The sequence below is a fragment of the Haemorhous mexicanus genome, chromosome 1 (assembly GCF_027477595.1).
Source record: "Haemorhous mexicanus isolate bHaeMex1 chromosome 1, bHaeMex1.pri, whole genome shotgun sequence".
Classification (NCBI taxonomy): Eukaryota; Metazoa; Chordata; class Aves; order Passeriformes; family Fringillidae; genus Haemorhous; species Haemorhous mexicanus.
Genome location: NC_082341.1, coordinates 43385197 through 43399173, shown reverse-complemented (window position 1 = coordinate 43399173; position 13977 = coordinate 43385197). Strand labels below are relative to the sequence as shown.

At 38.0% G+C, this 13977-nt stretch overlaps 1 protein-coding gene across 2 annotated transcripts in view; it reads left to right on the top strand.

The window, feature by feature from the left end:
- The window catches only part of CPNE4 (copine 4), a 228355-nt gene that overhangs the window by 133354 nt on the left and 81024 nt on the right, over positions 1-13977 (top strand). For both annotated transcript variants that reach the window (XM_059847547.1, XM_059847539.1), the window contains exons 5-7: positions 1332-1406; positions 6649-6732; positions 7652-7741. In XM_059847547.1, the coding sequence (XP_059703530.1) occupies positions 1332-1406; positions 6649-6732; positions 7652-7741 (249 nt within the window). The remainder of the gene's footprint in view (positions 1-1331; positions 1407-6648; positions 6733-7651; positions 7742-13977) is intronic.

The window sequence follows — 13977 nt, the reverse complement described above, 5'->3', positions numbered from 1 at the left end:
AAAATAGTGATTCTTTTTGCTGCTCTTGGAGGGTTTTTTTCCTCATTTTCTTAGTTCTGCTCTGGACTTGCACACACCCTTCAGGGGCATCTCTGCTCCAGGATGTGTCTTACCTGAGGATGTACAAAGAGGTGCCTCCTCCAGCACGGAGCACCTCCTTCTGAGTGAATCTCCAGCTGTGTCCCCACAGCATGGCCTTCTCCATGCCTCCTCCTGGATCTTCTTTAGGGTGGTGTTGCAGGCCTCCTACCTCTCCTTCTTTTGTGTCTCTTGCCTCTGGCAGCTGCTGCCCTTTCTGACGTAGGTTCACAAGATTCATATGGCATCCCATACGCATCTCTGATGGTTGATGTTTTGGGGTGCAGTCAGTAGCTGCTGCCAAGCCAGTTTGGCAAATTTTTGGGTTTTCCCAGCAGCTCCTCAAGGACTTCAAGTGGTGGAGACAGCCAGAGCTAATCTGGGAAGCTGGCATGGCTGCGATGTGTGTGGTCATGAACATGAAACACCCAGGAAATAAGTTATTTTGAAGATTTAATTGATGGGGAGAACATTTACACTGGGGGAAAAGTTTTAAAACTGTCAAATAGAATATAATGTGGTTTGTTTCGGAGAATATTTTTCAGTGAAATATGCCATGTTTGGTTTGTGCCTTCTCTCCCCTGAGGCATTTTAATGGCTTACTTAGGAAACTGGTTTAGTTGGTTCTGTTGGGTTTTTTTATAACATTGCACAGCCCCGTGACTGGCATCATTATTGATATAGCCTACACAATCTTAAAGAATCAGACTACATTGTATTAGGATTACTTGCTTCTGACTCCATCTATGGTAAATTGTTTTGCTAATGTGGCTATTGCAAAAAAGTTATATCAGAGGAGCTCTCCTGCTGTTAATGTGTCTTTCATGACAGCTAATTCCAGGTGACTTCACTTCTTTTTTCATTTATCTTGCCTAATGATGCTGAAGTGGCATAAAAATAATTGGGCTTCAGACCCAAGTAATACAGCCCTTGTAGAGCATTTTTGTCCATTTGGACACTGGGGGATTGTGGAATTCTCTGTTTTCCACTCTGAGGAGGAGCACTCAGAGGAAAGGGATCCCTGGTGGATGTGGGTGTCTTTCCATTGGCAGGTGATTGACAAGGCACAGTTGCATGAATCAGGTTTGTGGGCTGACCCAGGTGATGTCCTTCCTGACGGCAAAGAGAAACACATTAACTTGTTCCGCACTTCAGTTTCCTAAATGGGGTCTGCAGTCTTCACACACTGAAAAATGGCATAGTTCTCCCCTTCCATTACACCATGCACAACTCAAATGCAGCTTTCCATTTAGGTGATCGCTGAGGAATTGTCTGGCAACGATGACTACGTTGAACTTTCATTCAGCGCACGGAAATTGGATGACAAGGTAAGCTGCTCGATATTAACCTTTCTGAAAGATATAAGAAAGCCTGCAAATATAATTTGATGAGATTTTCCATGGCAGATATTTTTTTACCCTGTGTTATTAAACACATCAGGGTTTTCAGATGGATGCTCACAATGAGGCTTTCCTCGGGTTGCAAGTAATTAAAAAAAAAACCTCAAGGAAATCTAATTAAAATCAAGACAAGTTAATTACACTACAACCAAGACAATTTAATTATGTAAAATGCCATAGATCAGAAGTGTTTAGAGAAGTGAACTTTCCGTGAGTAGTCAATGATGTTATCATTGAAGTTTCCTAAAATACAGCTAGAAAACTTCATAACAGCTCAGTCATGATACACATTTTGTTCAACAAAAAGTATATTGAACGTGAGAAAAAGACTTACTTATTTGTTTAAAAATTTTTCCTTCTCTAGGAAGAAAATTTCCCACTGACTCAAACACTATTCAACATTTTAAGGAATACCTCTTTCTGAAAATATCTGTTATTGTTCATCAATTTACATATAGTAAGCATCTCAACTCACAGCCCAAGAAAACCTGATGTCTGCTTGTACCACTCTCTGTCATTTCAGTGTAACAGCAGGCATAGAATACTTTGAGGTATATAGTCCCTTCTTATACATGAAGGTGCTTCTAATTAGAAGGAAATGGCAGAACTATAAAAAGTTTTAGGATGGTGAGTCCCCAAGTGTGTTCTTGTAAACATCTGATGTGAGAGTAGCCTAAAATAAAATCAGTGAGACTACTTTTGGATACATCAGATTAAAAAAATCGGGTTGTAACTTATGAAAAATATTTTCACTTGAAACTACTGGAAAATCTCAGGCAAGCAGAAAGTACACTGAAAGATGAATAGTACTGGCACATAACTTTAAAATAAACTTTGTTAAATCTAAAAAATTTTACTGTGCTCAGGGTCATTAACAATCATAAATGATCAGGACCTGAATTTGCTTCTCATCTGAAAGATAAATTACTTTCCTCTTTAAGAGTTGCTAGAGTCTGAGTGGTTTTGAGTTGCATAATTTATTTAGGTGTCAAAATGTAAAATCAACAACCTTTCTTTAGACAGATATCTTTAGAGGTAATTCCCAAACTTGCACAAAAGTTTCTTCCTGTTCCACATGCTCTCACATCTAGGAAAAACGAAAGAACATAAGCAACATAATAGGACTCCACTTAGTTGCTGCTTTCCACAAATGCAAAATGCAATCTGCTTTAAATATTATGATTGCTTCTAGCTCTTGTTGATATTAATTAAAAGGATACTGCCAGAGTGCAATTCTGAGCCAGGTCAGTGTTGTCTGAGCAAAAGTTTTAGAGAGTGATTGAAACACTTTATGGGGATAAAGTGAGAAGGATCAGTCTGAAATATTGCAACAGTGTGGTCAGTCTTGCCATTTTAACATGTACAGTCAAGGTGGGCTTCATCTAATAAAGAATTCTTGGATGATGCAGTGTGCAAGTCAAGCAGTGACTCATCATGTCTTATCTGAATCCAAACTCCTGTCTTCAACTGATGAAAATCTCTGGAAATCTATTGCATTGAAAGAAGTCTTTCAATTTCCTCCAGCTAAAGATGTAGCTCAATACCTGGCTGAAACTTGATTTACTTCCTCTACAAGAAAAGTGTACAGCTTACCATGAACTGGGACATCATTAGATGCAAGGCACTATTGGTAATTATTTTTAAGGTTTGAAATTACTTCAATTTCACAATTCAGCCATTGGTGAAAAAGAATGAGTGCTCTGATATGACAAAAAGGAAAATAAACATCAAAGTATTGAGAAGAACCAATTTTGTAAAATTCCAAGCATGGTTTTGCATGCCTCTCCCCACTCAGAGAAGTGAACACCTGAGTAGAGATGTAATATCAGAGAAAAAAACTGAGGGTTGAGACTGGCTTTGGAGTCTCCTGAAAAAGAGAGGAAGCCTCTGTAGGTATTTCCTACACTAAGGAAAAATATGAACAACACCTTTTTGGAAAATTAAACAGAATTTGTTGATAATATTTATACAAGTAGCATATGTTTGTTGCATGTTTATTACTCTCCTGACGTAAAACTGCAAGAATTATAGAGAAGCTACAGAACAAAGCCTAATAATTTTTTCCTACTGGAGTGGCTGAAACATTCAGTGAAAAATTTGGAAAATTATGGATATGAAAGTTTCCTTTAGTTAACTGACTTTAGCAGAAATAATGGTTATATTTTTTTATTACAGTGCTTATTTGGAAGGTATAACTGCTTTTTCATGTTTTATTGAAGCCCTGTCAGCTCAAATGGCTCATCTTTGTTTCAAGAGATCCACTGAGAACACTTCACTGTGGAACAATAACTTTTGGAAAGGTTTTATTGCATTAATAGCTGTGTCACAATTACTATAACAAGCAGCTACATTTTTTATGATAGCTATAATAAATTATGAGCACTGAGGCAGGGAAACTGCTTCTCCTGTTCTGAGAGAAGCAGTTACCATTCTTTGGGAAAGATTATCCAGCAAATATCTGCAAAATATGAGCTATTATTGCTTTTTTATATAGTTCCCTGGTATTAAACTACTACCAAAAAAACTCTCATCAAATGCCCTGGTGGATAGTATTCAAAATTTTAATCTTTTGGGTGCCTCAGCCGTTTTTTAAGGGACCTTTTACTTGATCCCCAATCCTGAATTTTGAAAATTGTTGGGCTCTGAAAACGAATCTACTAAAAATGTGTCAGACTAGGTGCTTAGAAACAGATATATCTAATTTTTTTAAGTCTAGGCCATGTACTTGTGTTATTACTGTGTAACTGCTACACATACTGAAAGAACAATGTGCATTATACCACCAGCAAATGTATTACATTAATCATTTAAATATTATTAAAATAGCACCATATATTGCAGCTATTCTTCTTTCAGAGGATATTCTTGGGGGATAATGCAAAGCTATTAGATTCAGCATAACAACCCAAAAAAGTTAATTGTGAAAGCAAATGTTTCTTCAGCTTATCTTTTCTACTTATTGCAAAGCACTTCCAATACAGAAAGATTTTTTTGTTTGTACCTCAATTCTGATAGTAATTAGGTCTTGTTTTTGCATTGGAGGGGTAGCAATATAAACAATCCACCACACCATTAAAATCTTTCCTTTTATGTGGTATTATCTTGGTAGTTAAAACCAGAAATTATTTCCTTTGTGTTGATGTGCTGTTGTACCTTTATGATACTCAGCTAGGAATGATGCTGTACTTTGAGCTTTAAATGAAATCTTGGCTTCCTTTCTGAATTCTTTACACACCAGGGTGCATTCTTTGGATGTATCATTTTGAGGTACTTTCTTTCAAATAACTTATCAATTTGTGTTTGATAAAGAAACTCTGAACATTATGCTTTTACCCAGCTTCCATCAGAATGCTTATGTGTGAGAAGAGGCAGCTCAGCCTTTTTTAACCCTATGCACTCTGGATTTTTGTGTCGCCATGATTAAACGAGCACCCTCTCCCTCTGCTTGTTCTCTTTGCTATACACTGGTAACCTGGCAGAATTTGATCACCAAGACCCCCGATGTCCTAGAAGTTTCAAATTTTGAGTAGTGTCCAGATACTAAATCTACATCAGGGCCTTGAGGCAAACTCTAGAGTTACTTGGTTGAATTTTGCACTGGTTTTACAGAGTTTGACATAAAATGTCATGTTTACTATATAGCTGGAATTAATAGCCAAACATATAGCTTTGTTGTTACATGCTCCCCATGACAGGATTTGACAAATAAATCTTCATGTGTTTCAGCTGTTAAATGCGCCACTAAGTTTTCTCTAGAAAGTGAAGAAGCAGATCAATGACAAAACAACACTATCAACACAAAATTATGTCATTTTTAGGGGATGACAAGACTTTAGGTTCCTTGAGCCTTGCTCAAGGCTTTGTGGTCTGTAGAAATTCATTTTCTTCTCCAGACATTCAAATTCAGGTGTCCCTTTTCAAAGCCCTGAATTCTTTGTTTTTTTTGAATTTGTGGATTGTAAAAATGCCCTAAAAAATAATTTTAATTTTTGCTAGACTTTGGCTAGCATCTTATCCAAAGTTGTTCCCAAACCAATGGCCTTGCAGCTAATAAAAAATAGGTATGGTGGACATTTGGTGAGGAGAAATTAGTAGAATTATATATAATAATTTTTACACTATCATAGAAACACTTGGATACTGAACAGACTTTCTCACTTCCCCAAATTGACATGGGGTCTGTGGTTTTGCATATGGCCTATATGGAAGAATAATATTTCTATGCACAAAGTTAGTCATGTGACTCTTTTAAAGAAGAAAATTAAGAGGGGACTTGAAACTATAGGAAATGGACTTAGTCCTTTTAAACCCTACTTTTTCAGCATAGCACAGTTAGAAATTTGAAGTTTTTTCCCTCCTGGGTTTGCAGCCAGTTACTCTTCTCCCCCCCAGCCAGCATGTCCAGAATAAATGAGATGTTGAAACAAAAGATCCTGTGACCAAACTGAAGCAGCACTATAAAAAGCAACTTAATTTAGGTCTGTGTAAGAAAGTTCAGGGTTGTTAGCTGGATACAAGACCAGGAGAAGGTGTTCTGCAGCGTGTGAATGTGAACCTTGGTGTCTGTCACAGATTTGCCTAGAGATACCAAGTTATTTCTTGCATTGCACTGCTCTGATTGTCATCTTAGCATGGACCATGTTACCACACCCTGAGGAGGACTTGCTTCTCTAACCACCTCTAATCCATTGTGACACTATTTGTGTTAGTTGGTAGCAGCACAATGTCTTGGCCAATAATTTCTGGTTTGAGAGGGTAGGTGAACAGTGTGAAATTCAACCCCAGTGTCGAATGTACTTCAAAGTGCAATGCATTAGAAAACTGGTGTCAAAAGATCTAACAGGTGTGGAGGAAAAAAGAAACAAGCTAGGTTGATGACAGAGCTAATACTCAGGAAACTGGGCTGGTTGTAAGAAGGGAAGAGGTTGTTAAATGACATTTTACAGTTTTGCATGCCATGATTAAATAGTCAAACTGAGAACAACAACAGTACCACAGGAATCCTTGTGAGACAAGGACAAGAATGAAGTATTGCTGAGAAACACCAAGAGGTCTCACTAAAACTACTCTTCCTTTTCATTAGCAGTCAGGGAAGAACCCAGTGTATTGTGCCTGAAAAGCTCAAAGAAATAGAAGCCTCAAGAGTAACTTATCCTGTATTTTCTTTTAGGATTTTTTCAGCAAATCTGATCCTTTTCTGGAGATTTTTCGGGTGAACGATGATGCAACCCAACAACTTGTTCACAGGACTGAGGTAAGGAATAGAGTTGAATTCACTTTCCAAGGGCACAGATGGGCTGTCAGAAGGCATAGTTTATGCTTCTCATGTCACAAAGGGAAGTGGTTTTAAATGTAGGTGTGCAAACACTCACACTTACAAAACACTTCTTAGTGTTACACTCTAGTGTCATTAACTAATGGGTATCAGGTCTTGACTTATGCAACTTGCAGTAAAGGAAGGTGAAGCCAAAGGTCCAAACCTAATTAACCTGGCAGATACTCTGTTGGAAGGTCAGGAGATATAAATATTAGATTTAGCCAAAACCAGGCTACAGACTGTATCATATTTTCCCCTTAATACTATGTGGCTTCTTCCCCACATCCTCTCAGGGGATGTAGTCTGGGTGCTTTGTTTCTTATCACCCAGTGACATTACTGCTCCATGGTAATGACTGGCACTGTCTTAAAAAACAGCATTTATGTTTATAGGATGGAGCTGTGGCAGGTGTTAGGGGTTATAAACCTCTTATGGATTCCACAGAGTTTTCCTAGCAAGGCAAACAATTTACCTGTAAATTGATGTTGCCCATCCCCATTGCCCAGTCCTGCATGTCTTCCATTGCTTCCAGTTCAGTTCTGCACCCTTTCCCTTGTCAATTATCTCCCACTGAGGCGTGACAGTGCTGGAGCAATGTCTGTAGCATCCTCTGTGGGTGTGTATGGGTCCACTTCCCACTCCTGCACCTTTTAGGGGCTTTGCAGAGGAGGAGTGTTGGAAACTGCCAGTTGCTCAAGGGCTCATATCTCATTGGATGTGGTTCTGAAGACTCCAGCTGAGCTCTGCTTTCTTCTCTTGCTGGTGAATGTACTGTATTGAGAATTGTGGCTCTTGTTAGCATTCTGCTGAGAGATGTGGAAATGTTAAGGTTTCTCTTTCTTCTTTTCACTTACAGGTTGTGATGAATAACTTAAATCCAGCATGGAAGACTTTTAAAGTGTCTGTAAATTCTCTGTGCAGTGGAGACCAGGATCGCAGGCTAAAGGTCAGAAGTAATTCCTACTTTTTTAATGGTTTTACTCATAGAAAACAAAAGTTGGTCTCTCTTTTTCAACCGTAGATTGCTATTCTGCACTTGCCTTTTCTTTGATGGAAAAGATGATCACACAGCTGCATTATGATTACCATAATCAAATTAAGGATGTAGAGAAGTGGTAATCCACTGTAATCAGTAAATGATGCTCTATATTTCTTACAGTAACCTCAAAAAATATGGGGCTGTTTTTCCCAATCAGTTGGATAATTTAAATCCAACATCATTTAACTGGTGAAAGTATGCTCAGGGGAAGAGGCAACCTGACCACAATTTTAACTACTATTTCCTCACTTCTGTATCTGGAGGCCTTCTGTAAAAGAAACACTGTAATAGGAGATTTTTTATTATACTTGAAGAATAGGATGGCCACAAAAAGACATGTGCCATAGTAATGGAAGTGTTTCTAGTTGGCGGAAAGACAGGTAATTGGGAACCTGGAGCTTTGTGTAGAAAAAATCATCTTTTGGCTAATTTAGCCTTAATCAAGTCTTTATCCAATTGTTTTTATCTTCTGACCAGGTTGAAGGCTAATGCTAAATTTAAAAACATCAAACAAAGAGCACTGGTGCACAGTGTCTATTCAGACTTTTAGACCTGATGGAAGGATATTGGACCCAAAAGTATGACTATTTTTTTTTCTTACTATATCAAATTACTTAATAGAATTTTATTTTGTCCTTGCAAACATTTCTTCTTTCATCATTATAGCTGCAAAACCCTGGAGAATGGGTCTTGTCATTTTTCACTCCTTACTTACTGCAGGTTGTACTGTGCAGATGGAAAAAATAAAATGCTGGTGAGGATATGTTACAGTGCACATCTTCACTGTAACTTTTTTACCCTTTCCACAGATGTGTGGAAAGGGTAAAAAAGCTGTCTTATGAATGCTTGGTTTCACAAAATTAGCCCTGTTATTATGGAACAACAAATAAATTTGAGTCAAGAGATGGATCAGATTTCTGCTACTGAAATGAAAAGCAGAATTAGCACAGCACTGCCTTCATCACATTGTGTACATGTGGTCTTTAAATCACTTAGGTGAGAAAGCCTAGGAAGAGAAGCAAACAAAATATGAAGTCTAGGATGTGAGAACAAGTGGCAAGTCCATAAGGGTAGAGAAATGAGGTTCCGCAGGGAGAAAAATGCTCTTATCTCTGAAATTGAGGGGAGAAGGTATAAGAAAGGCTCAGATTTCAGTGTGGGCAGAAGAAAATGGGTCTGGAAATAAAGGTGGTCTTTTGAGCTATGAGCAGAGACAGTAGCCAAAATTGTTTGCAGACAAGCTGCCAAAGGACAGGCTGAAATGGGAGAAGTGAAGAGGAACAGGAGTAGTCCCTTAGGACTGCCTGTAGAGAAGATACAGGGAAAGTCAGTGAAAGAATAGCTAAAGAAGAAAACCAGAGCAAGACAGGTCTTATGAATCTACTGAGAATTTTCAAGACAGTCTTTTTTCCCTCTTTTTGGGAGAATTTTTCGTGGCTTTCGTTTGTGTATGCAAATGTTTGCAGCCTTGCTTTAGATATCTGAGTATTTGCCTGAGGCTACAGTTCAGCCATTTGCAGAAAAGGTAAAAGTACTAAGATGTGCATCAGATCATTCATGAGCACAGGAATATTTAAAAACTAATTATGGCTGTAAAATAACAAAAAAGCTTGATCCTTATTTCAAATTCAGGCCTTTTATAACTTTTGGTGAGTGTAAGATAAGACTGTTATGGTAGAGCAGCCACCCAAATCACTTGTATTTGAGAGATAGCATATAATACTTGTCAGATAATTATTTGCTTCTTTTCAGATGGTCTATAACCTAGGAACTGGATGGCAGCTAGGACAGAAGAGTGAAAATGATAAGAATTAGAGAGATGAAGTGTCTGTGACTGCTATAGCACAGTATGAATGTTTATACTTTGATTTACTCTGATTGACTAAGCATTCCACTCTTTGCATTACCATATTTTGGAAATTTTGACTTCAGTTGCTTTTGTTTCACTTCATAAAGTATACAGCAATATGTCACTGCTAAGTGTTGGAAGAGTTCCCTGTGCCTTATTTAACGTGGGGGAGATTTAGTGTATTCCAGCTGCCTTGCTGAGCACCAGCTTCTTGCCAAGGCTGTTTGATCACTGTGAGCAGTAATTGCATAAGGCTGGGTAGTTTGGTGTCTCTTCCTGCTGTTAGTTTTTAACATACTCTGAAAGCATAATGGGAGTTAAGGCTTAAAGAGGCACCAGAAGGGCTCAGAGGGAGCTGTCAGCTTGTGGAAATTCTCAGCTGCAGACACCTTGCAATTGTGCCTGCCTTTGGTTTACCTCTGTAGGGTGTTTGGAAGCCTGAAGTCCTGGCCTTTCATCTCTGCCACTGAATTCACATGGCTACTAAGCTTAGTTTTCAGATTTTTGAAATGGGGAGTGAGGATTAACATGGGAAAAGTACCCTTAAACAACTCACAGGAAGTCATTCAACTTACAGGAAGTTTGCTCTTCATAAGTCTTGCACACAAAGCAGTCTTTATACTGTCTGAGCATTTGAAACTTTCTGGTTTAAAATGTCTGTTTAGAAAGATAAGATGAGCAAGGTCACTAAAATCAAAGCAACCAATAGTTAGGGTCTGCCAAAAGTCTTTTGCTATCACTCTTTAAAAGTCTGTTAATTTTAATTCCTTTTGGGCTTTTAAAGAAAAAAACTAATTTTGCTTTATTTAGTTGTGGTGCAGAGCATAATGAACATTTTATTCCTCTCAGGACATCTTGTAAAACTTTATTACAATTATTGCTGCTCTAGGTTTTATTTTGAAAAGTATATATTAGATTTATGAACCTACTGAGCTTTTCTTCCCAGACAGTGAAACCATCCAAGAAGTCTGGTCATGCTTCAGTGCCAGTCATACCTTCTTTTAATGCTAACAGGACAGACAATTAGTGTATGCATTGAAGTGAACAAAATGCCTCTTAGATCCAAAAGTAGTGCATTGCTTTTCTGATATGTAAAGGTTTCCAAATCACAAAAGTGACTACTGACAAATCTTAGTGAGGATTGTACTCCTTCTGAGGGCAGGTTTATCCTAGTCTGTTCTGCTGAAAGTCCTGTAAATTGTGAAACTTTGGCATTCAAATCTGGTTTCAGCACGTGAGTTATGTTGCCATCAATGGTTTATCTGAAATACAAGATTGTATTGTAGCTACCTTCTGGCAGAGATCATCTACTGCCCACCCATTCTAATAGTTGCAGGGTTCTTCTTTCTCTAGAGAAGTCCTGGGAATGTATACAGAAAAGTAGTCTCTTTTTATTTTGGCATTAGGTGCTATAATACTTGGAAATAAACTCCTAACAAGGTGCTTGTTAGGCAAAGGCCAAACAGGGCATATGACACACAATAATTCTACCCCCTGCTGAGGTTGTATGGAGAACCTCCTCAAAAAAAGTTCTGTTCACAAGGAAAAGTAGGAACTGAGGAAAAAAAAAAACTGGAATAAAAATGTTTCTGAGGTGAACTGATAAGCTGCTAGAAGAGTGGGAAGCACATGTCATATCTGTATAGAAAGCCCTTTCCATCTTCCACCTACATAGGGGAAATTTTCAGAGGAAGCATGTCCATTAGATATTTTTCTACCTTTCAAAAATCTGTCTGTTGCAATTATATCATTGCTGTCAGCTTGTTTACTGCTTCCTCCCTGCGTGACCCAGACTACAGGTGCTGATCACAGTGAAATTGGTGCAGCTGTGAGTGGGACACGCAGCCACAGTTGCCAGGGCTGTTCCATACACTAGGCTACGAGGCCTCTCTGTGTGTATCAAGGGCTCTTTGCAGCCTGAAGCCCCCAGACAGTACTGCTTCTTTCTTTTGGCAACTATGGGAAGGTTGCCTCTTCCTGTGCACTTCTAATGAGGTTAAAGTTGCTTCTGCCATTCTTCTCTATTTTCTTTAATGTCCATTTGACTCCCTTGGCTCTGTCCATCTGATTTGTTGGAGTAGCTGTGTCTTAGCACAGGCAGTGTTTGGTTTCTGCAGAGAAGTCTGCTTCCATGTGCTTGTAAGCCCCGGTGTACCTATGATGTTCTTAGTCCTAGCAAGGTGCACTCAGGACTTTAAAGGTCATTTTCAATTTATTTCCATATTAAGATCTTAATAAGTCACTTTCCAATGTGAATTTTCACAGACCATGAATTTTCTACTTTTTTTTGTTGGTAGGTCATTGTTAACAAGGTCTTCTTGAGAGACTTGCACTTTGCTTAAATTAGTAATCTATGCAGTGCTGTTTCTGCCTTGTTGATACTATTATATAATGTAAACCTCATTACAATATTAATAGAAGAAGCTCCACAGCTTACAAAAAGGATCTTGACATTGTTCTGGATGCAAATAGATAATCACTTGATTTTCATTTTATTAATTAAAATCATTACATGAGAATTTGTTCTTAATATAACAATCACTTCCCCAGTGTCTGCTATTGCATTTTTGGGGGTGGAATGTTGGGTGTTCTTCAGAGAGTTGTAACCTTCTGTTTCCTTCTGATTTCTTAAAAGTGTTGACTCTTTCATGCAAAATGATGGATCATTGGGGGAAGAAATTGCTTCTTATAGATTGTCTGCTCCATTATGATCTAAGGAAAAGTGAATAGCAGTGAATATTTTTATATTCTCTGAATTTTTGCTGCTGTGTTCTCTAGATCAATAAGTTTTCAGTGACTTTTAATACTTGACTACTGCTCTGCTTATATAGGTGTATTATAAGATGTAAAATAAACCCTCAGCATCTCTGAAAGCCACCAGTGAAAGTAACTGAGCAGAACCTGTGAAGGAGACCAAGTAAAGCTTAAAATACAAGGAATAATATAGTCAGACATATCCATTAGTGCTTTTATTCTTTCACAGTTTAGCTGTCAGAGTGTTTGAAGCAGTAGTATGGAAAGATACAGTTTGTGGTCAACAGCAATAGTTTCTGCAGGATTTTTATAAAGCATGTGGCTTAAAAGGCAATTCAAGCAGTGTCAAATGATGATTAGAAAGGCATGAACTGAAGGATTTTACACTGTTCCCTAAGAGAAGGCTCATTTCTTGTTGCTGTTTTATTTGGGCTTTCAATTCCATGTAGAAAGAGAGTGGCACCAAGAACAAATTACAGCACAGGCTAGATTTGCTGTTTATTTTCTTGATTGGGTGATTTCAGTCATACTTGATTAACTAAGCAGTTCTACATTTTCCCTTCAATTTACTCACCAAATTAATGCCAGTGGAGCCAATCATTCCTTGCTTGCTTACCCTGATGTTATAGAAGAGGTGTTTGCAAATGCAGTCCTTGTAGAAAATGTTCAAAAATAAAGAAGGGAGACTCAACCTTTACATGCCTTTAGTATGAATCAAAAGATACCTTCAAATTTCTTTTTCAGTAAGTTGTTTCCTTTTCATTAGGTCAAAGCATTTTCCTGGAATCTGTAGAATTATTGCCTCACTCTTGGAGAATACCACTCTTTCTTTATAGACCGAATAATATTTATTTGTTTATTTATTTGTTAGCCACTTCAAGGATGTTATCATGTGAATTTTCAGTGAAGTTCTTCTACAGCTAAGTGTGCAGCTGATAATTTTGGATAGTAAAAAGTTCCTTCTTGGTGCTGAAAAGAAAAAAAAAATTAGGCTTAAATATTAGGATGTGGTGCATATTTAATAAACTAAGAGAAATATTTGTTTAAGTGCATATTGCTTCATGGGCATAGGAGTCTTAATACAGTCTTCAGAGAGAATGATGCATTACTTTGAGAGTTGTTATAAAATTGAATAACACACTGTGAAAGGCAGTGTCTGAGACCTCCTTGCATAAATACCATTAAACCTTCATTTCTAGTGCATGTTTCTTTTCCTTTTTCTTTCATATTCCCCTTGCTTTCTCTACATGAGAGAAAGAAGTGCTACCACAGACACTACAATGATTATTAAAAACTTTAGGAGCCTATTTCCTAAGGTTTACAGTGACTGTGGGGAATTTGCTGCAGCCACTCTCCCTGTTGTCTGTTTGGGTTACCCTGCAATTGGCTTATGATATGAGTGCCTCCTGAATTCACTAATTGTAGCAGTGTGTTTGGAACCCTGAATTGTCCGCGTGTGTCAAGGACTGACCTGATCAATCTTCATAAACCCTGTGCAGGTGGAGTAAAGGATTTGATATGACCCCAAAACCAAAACTGA